The 6,920-nt window shown below is 38.2% G+C and overlaps 1 protein-coding gene across 1 annotated transcript; it reads right to left on the bottom strand.

Moving 5' to 3' along the window:
• Positions 1–404: 404 nt before the first annotated feature.
• Positions 405–6,763, bottom strand: LOC117588690 (ATP-binding cassette sub-family A member 17). The gene is made up of 11 exons (XM_034280139.1): positions 6,504–6,763; positions 5,822–6,398; positions 5,435–5,578; positions 4,807–5,378; positions 3,792–4,584; positions 2,763–3,568; positions 2,357–2,703; positions 1,745–2,297; positions 1,497–1,694; positions 615–1,448; positions 405–563 (listed from the first exon to the last, which is right to left on the bottom strand). The coding sequence occupies exons 1-11, from the start codon at positions 6,755–6,757 to the stop codon at positions 425–427; spliced, it is 5,217 nt and encodes a 1,738-aa protein (XP_034136030.1). The 5' UTR covers positions 6,758–6,763; the 3' UTR covers positions 405–424.
• Positions 6,764–6,920: the final 157 nt, after the last annotated feature.

Consider the following 6,920-nt stretch of genomic DNA (forward strand, 5'->3'; position numbering starts at 1 on the left):
CATCTGGTTGTAATGAACTTCCCCTTTTTGAAAATCTTTTAAATGCAACTAAAAATTGTACTTGAATAATTTCCAGTCATCGTACCATCTGGGAAGTTGTTTACCCTCTTCACAGCATAAAATAATTCGAAAAGATTTGCCGTTCATCCATCTAGGGTTTTCGCAACATCCACTTTACTCTTCGAGTCTACTGCCACACTGCCACTATATTGTCCTTAATACACGACAATAAATAACAGATCTATATATAACTGAATAATCAATGATCTTTTTCTAAATATATCGCAAACTACATGACAAAAACTCAAACATTTTAATTTTGTTGCAGTTTTCTCCCTTTGTTACAAATGTACTTCCACCCAAACATAAAACACTTCCACGGTAGCCTTTGAGTATCGGTGACAATAATAAGCATTTAATTTCTTTATGTGGAGCTTACAGCTGGTGGAGCAATTGAGAAGGAGTAAAAAATGTGTTTGTACTTCTCCAGCGTTTTAAGTATGTGCGAAAAAGAGTACAAATTATTCGATAACCAAAAGCACGTCGTGTGAAAACTTGCTGTTCTGTAATAAGGGAGTTTTACTTTGCTCAAAAATGGTTTGTTATTTACTTACTTAACAATTGCATGTGGAAATATTTTTTCAATTAGACGACACATCATAAAATGAATAGAAGGAATCTCTGTATGCCCCATCTCAGGCTTGAGATTAAATTTACTCTTATCATTCTGCTCCTGTACCTCTTTTATCATAGTCTGGATACTTCCGTCAACGTCAGTAAACGTCTGGTAAAGTAATTCCGTACGAAATGTTCGATCTGTAAGCTTAAGAATATCAATTTGAGCTTCAACGACGTAATAATTTGAATTCTTGTCCATCAGCTCCTGCCTCTCACCAAAGGCGCTGATACTGGAGCTGTTAAGTTTAGCAATACGGGGAGCGGTTTGACAATCAACTGTATTGGAGCAAGTGCAGACCACTGAATAGCCATGCCTACACAAGGCTTCCATTAAATTATGAATGTTGTGTTTGCTGACAACATCCAGGTGGTTAAAAGGTTCATCCAGCAAGACTAAATCAGCATAACCAGATAGAGCTATGGCGTTACGTAGACGCTGTTGTACACCAAGACTGCATGAGCCAATAGGAAATAGCCGAAAATTATAAATGTCGAAGATCCTGCATAAGGCCAGTGACACGTTTTTCAGATTTAAATGCAATAGCCCACGAATTTGCAGCACCATTTCAATGGTTTCTAATACCGTCAGCGGATTAACCATTTCATCAAACTGAGCCCTAAATGTGGCATGAATACAGTTTTCCTCTTGGCTGGGCTGGTTAATAAAGCCACTTATATTGCCTGTCTGGTGGAAGTAACTGCCTAGAAGCGCTTTTATCAACACTGTTTTTCCAGCTCCATTTTGTCCACAAATGCACAAGATTTGGTACCTAAAACAGAAATAATGTGAAATTGAATAAACTTCACACCAAGCTTACCATTCTACCATAAAATTTATATGCTTGAGCGCAACGTTGAGTCCAAAGAAAACTCCTAGATTTTCTACATGTATCGGCTTGGCCTTAATGGATTGCCGTTCGAGAGTACGTGTTCGCGACTTTTCACGAATCCAGGTGATGTCTAGCTCCTTTCGCTGACCAACGTGTGACACATTCTGGTCATACTGACTGTCTGAACTTTGAAATGACTTTATTTATAAGATTTTCGTATTGCCTCTGCAACTTACTTAAAGTTCCAAAGACCGTTTTGTCGGCGCGGCACACGTTTGACCCTTTGTAAATGAAAACATATATAAATCAAGATCCACACCACCAGTATCAAAAGATATGTGCTCATAAATGAATAAAATATTTGGAAATCCCGTGCGCTTTTATCTGTAAGTAAAATAAATATATTAAACCTTTTTAAGGGTTTGTTGAAATAATTGGTAAAAATAAACTCACCGCAACAGTCTGGCTTTTTTTGACATTGCTCCAAGTGCACACTAGTCTCATATGTCTGCTGGTCACTGCACAGGCCTGTTATATCATTGAACTTGTTAGATCGCATCAGGTTGTGAATTAGTGCGAAGTGGGGATGTAAGTCCCAAGACAGAAGAGCAGTTTTTTCCAGTGTTGCCGGTGTAAACTCAAACATTCGAACATATGTCACTATGCCTAACGATAATAATATTGAAAATATTAAATAACCAGAATGGGGCTCTGCCAAACAGAAGGAAACCAAAAGATTCATGCACTGGACACAGAAAGCAGATACAAGTAATGTGTAAATAAAAGACACTAAAAGATTTAAAAGGTTTAGGTTAAAATAGTTCATCGTATTGCAGGTAATTACTTACTGAAAGCTTCCATATTCATAAGGATGTCATGGTGAACAAAAATTATGGCCAAATTTAAGGGTGAGCAGCATATGACTACCTTTAGAACCTCATACACAAAAGAGGCCATGCTTAGTCTGCAGCTCGGCATTCCGGCAATCACCTCAATTTGCACGTAGCGACTTCCACGCCACAATGTAAAATATAACAAAGGCAGGGTCCAGATAAAGCCGAAACAGAAGCATAGAGTAATATTAAATATTAAAGTATTACTTTCGATGCCATAATCCAGCTGCACAGCATGAGCTGTAGTATAAGGTAATGGCTCCATTTCCACATAAATCCTTGAATCGGAATCCACAAGAGCACTGTAAAACTGAACGAGCTTAGTAAATTAATTAAATTTGATAAACTATAATTAACGCACAAGGCCAGCACATTCATAACTAGAGCCAGACTATTCGGAGCAGTGTGAAGCCATTTGTTGTTGAACAGTGCCTCAACTTTGTTGTCATGAAATATGGCTGCAGCAATAAACTTCATATCGGTTAGCATGTGATGGTCTGCACAAGAGTTGCGCATATATTCCATAATATCCTTATCCGCTTCCAGTTTTGTGGCGCCTTCGCTTGCGTATTTATTGCCTGCGGTTGTTAGTGGCCAGCTTGTAGCTTTTACTTGCACTAGAGTAGTGGCTGTACCGAAGCGGCTAACGGGGAAGGGTTTAATTTCGATGTTGTGACGCAGATACGGAATACTCAATGCCCAGATGGCCATCAGCGTAGGCAGAAATATTTGCAGCATTGGCAGACTGTAGAATCGTATGTCTCGGATTAAACACTTGTGTAAAACAATCAAAGTGTGCTTGCACCATAATGGATTGATCTGTTTTTTACTGAGATCCAAACGGGACTGTCTGTCTTCTCGTATTCTATAAATCAATTCATTAAACTCTTCAATATTCGCAGCAGCGTATTCCATTTGTTCAGTTTTCAGAACATTATAGTAAATGTCATCAAAATTGTAATCCTTAAGATAAAAGCTGTTGATATTCAAATCTCCTTTACGTTTTTGCAAATCATCCAGCAAACTAGTTAATTCAGATAATCTGGTATACATTATAACGAAAGTTGTACAATCGCCCAACTGTGATTCAAGTTGAACACCAGGAACGTAATATTCTAAGAACATAGTCAATTTACCAATATCGCATTGCTCTTTAGCGAAAAAAAGCTGCAAAGTAAGAAAACACAAATATCATCACATGTATGCCTTAGATTTAATAAAAACTCAGGGAATCAGACACACTTGAAGAGTGCCGGATATAAACACGAATGGATTTGGCGTAAAGTCACTTTACTGTGATTTTCTTTCAGGCTTTACCCCCTTAATTTACTAAACTTTATCATGCTTGTGAGTGCTCAAGAGTTGAAAGATAGTGTGATAGTATTCTCACCAAGCGATAACCGTCTTTGAACTTCTTAAAAAACATGTTTTCTGTTCCGCAGTAACGCAGTCTACCATTCGACAAAATTGCTATGCGATCGGCAAGATTTCTAGCCTCAGTTGGGCTGTGGGTTGTCAGTAAAATTGTGCGATTCTTCTTCAGCTCCTGAAAAAAATGTAAGAACAACTTTGTCTTATCTTCATCCACTCCTTCAAGTGGATTGTGGAGCAGCACAATTCGTGTTCTTCCGGCAAAGGAACACAATGTATGCAATATACGTTTCTGGCCGCTGGTAAGAAACCTGACTGGAGTTGTTTCTAGATCCTCCATTTTCATGGAACGCAAAAATAATAATGTTTCTTCTCTTGCTTCATTGTGTTTCAGACCCCGCAGCCTACAGAAAAACATAAGATGCTCTAGCACGTTGAACTCTGTATGGGTTTCAATACGGTGGATGGCATGGCCAACGTGTTTAAAGTTTTGAAACTTTGCCATGTCTCGGTCACACATAAAGATTTTGCCAGAGGAAGGCAATAGCAGTCCGGAGGCCATGTTAATAATTGTGTATTTTCCCGACGCATTATGGCCCAGTAGCGCTACCACTTCGCCCTGATAGACTTTGAGTGAGAAGTTTTTCACCACAAATTGATCAGATAACTTTTTCCATACGTTTCGAAACTCAATGGTCGCATCGGATTTCTTTTGCACTTCCGAAACTCCGTTGATTAGTTCATCAATATTTTCCGTCTGCTGGATTATCTCTGGTTCAGGATCACTTTTCTGCTCGCTATTAACTTGATGGCTGTAACGGTGAAACCCAGGGATAATAGTTATAAGTTAAAACGAGGAGGAACGTTGTGAGGCGCGCCTAACAGTCAGTCAATAAAATTTTACATTTTCAATATTTTTTTACATCTGTCATCTACACCTAAATCACGTCTCACGGCCTTGTAGCTCGTTCACATCTCTCCACCAGAGGCACGCCGCCCTCTGGCTGCAGGAGGCACACACTCGGATGGCATACCTATTAATAAATAATCTTGATTTTACAGCTCGCAAATTAAAAACTTCTTGGGCTTTTGTCTTTTTGAGTTTAGCTGACTTTTTGAAATTAATCCAAAACTCGTGCAGAATTCGATACTTAAGAAAATGAATTAACCAACCAAAAGTATAATCAGACACGAATAGAGCCAGCAACACATAAGAAAAGGCCTGAAAATAGAAACATCCGATAACTGTTAAAAGCTCAATATCACTGCCGGTAACTGTGGAGAAGAGATATTGTCTAGCGCCCAATATCGAGGGATATCCCTCGAAGTAAATCATCTTCTGTAAGCCTTGAATCATAGTCACATTGCATAGAAGTATTGAAGTTAGATATGAATTGTCTAACTCCAGCGTTTTTTCCGACAAAAAAGACAGCGGCACTACAATCCAACATATTGGCACGGAGACAAGAGCTAATTTTGTGTTGTGGACTATGGCGGACATTAAAATGGCAAAGCCAACAGCTGCGAACATGTATGATGATATGAACAGGAGCATTATATACCAAGGGCATTTACTCAAGCTCGTCGATGTTCCATTCCACTCAATCTGAAAATTTGCATCGATTGAAATCTTAACAATATCGAATACTCCAGCCGTCTCACCTTAAGCATAACAGTTATAAGAACTGAAGTCACTAGGAACTGGCAGAGTCCACTGAAGTACCAAGATGCAATTCTTAATGTCTTTCCCAAATTGGTACCTTTCTGAAGGAAAACTTGGCCAAGCTCACGTTCCTCTACTATTTGCTGAAACAAAATGCAAAATGCAAATAATTAGATAACATTTAGTATGGTATTAGTCGTATTTAAACAAAACGAGGAGGAACGTTGCTTTAGCACTGGACGCGATTGAACGCGTCTCTCAACGTTGATTTACATTTATTATACAAATTAGTAAAACAAGTAATGTATTTTTCTTTTAGTCTCTGCTTTATGTAAGCCTTCTATCCTAAGTTAGTGAGATGAGATTTTTAAACATTGATTACTTACCTTGGTGAGCATTGTAACAGGATATATGAATCCAAGAAGGAAGAGCAATATAGCCGACGTGTCCACTTTACCAAGTATGTTAAATCCATTTCCAGCAGCATCGAAGCGTCGCAAAAATACCTCTGGTAATTCCGAGACAACGGACGCGATTTTTAAGTATTCAGAGCTAATATAGTACTGCAGAGGGACAAAGCCCTCACGTATGTATCCCGTGGTTCCATCGTCTTGTGCTTCTCTTTCATCAAAACTATGACGATTATACGAAATTCCCAATTTCCAGTTGTCACCAAGCCATGTTTTTTCATAGTTACGGAATTCCGATGCCATTATTATCGCAAAGTTTAACTTCAGCGGTAGGCCACTCTTCGATTCGTCAATATTGTGGAAGCAAACACTTGCAATGTGGTGCTGAGTATAAGCTTGAATACGCAAAATATCACAATTTTCGAAGCCGATAATCTTATCTCCTGCTAAGGATAACTCTCCCAATGCGCTTTTCATGAGCTTCTGTATACCAACTGTCGTATTCGGTGCAAAACCAACCCTTATTTCAGGCATAAATACGTTGCTCTGAAAGCTATAAAAAGAAAGCTACGATAACACTACTCGGCTAAGAAATTGTCTGATAATATATTTTTTGAAGTAATGCAACGTTTGATGGAACCAAATATGTGTTACTTACTTAACTTGTTCTTTAACCATTTTTTCCCGTCGAAAATTGATTTTTTCGACAAGGTTCTTCCAGCTGGTTTTAAGGTTGATTGTATCAAATTTGGTAATATTTTCGTTCACAATGTCATTATTCGAGGAACTAATCAGTAAAAGATAGAACGAGAATGCAACGGGGAAAAATATAGAAAAAATTAAGGTCGATTTTTTATTCGTTTGTTTTTTTAAGTTTTTCAAAACTAGAATCCAAAATATTCGGTAAGCCATTTTCAGTTGAATATATATCAATATGAACAGGCAAAACAAAAAATACGATTGAAAATTGGGGCAATGACATATGAAAAAAGGCGATTATGTTTCTCGACAGGTGTGGCATGTATTGCTGCTTTAACGATAAATAAACGGATTGCTTTTCTCAACCTATTGATGG

The sequence above is a fragment of the Drosophila guanche genome, unplaced genomic scaffold (assembly GCF_900245975.1).
Source record: "Drosophila guanche unplaced genomic scaffold, DGUA_6, whole genome shotgun sequence".
Lineage (NCBI taxonomy): Eukaryota > Metazoa > Arthropoda > Insecta > Diptera > Drosophilidae > Drosophila > Drosophila guanche.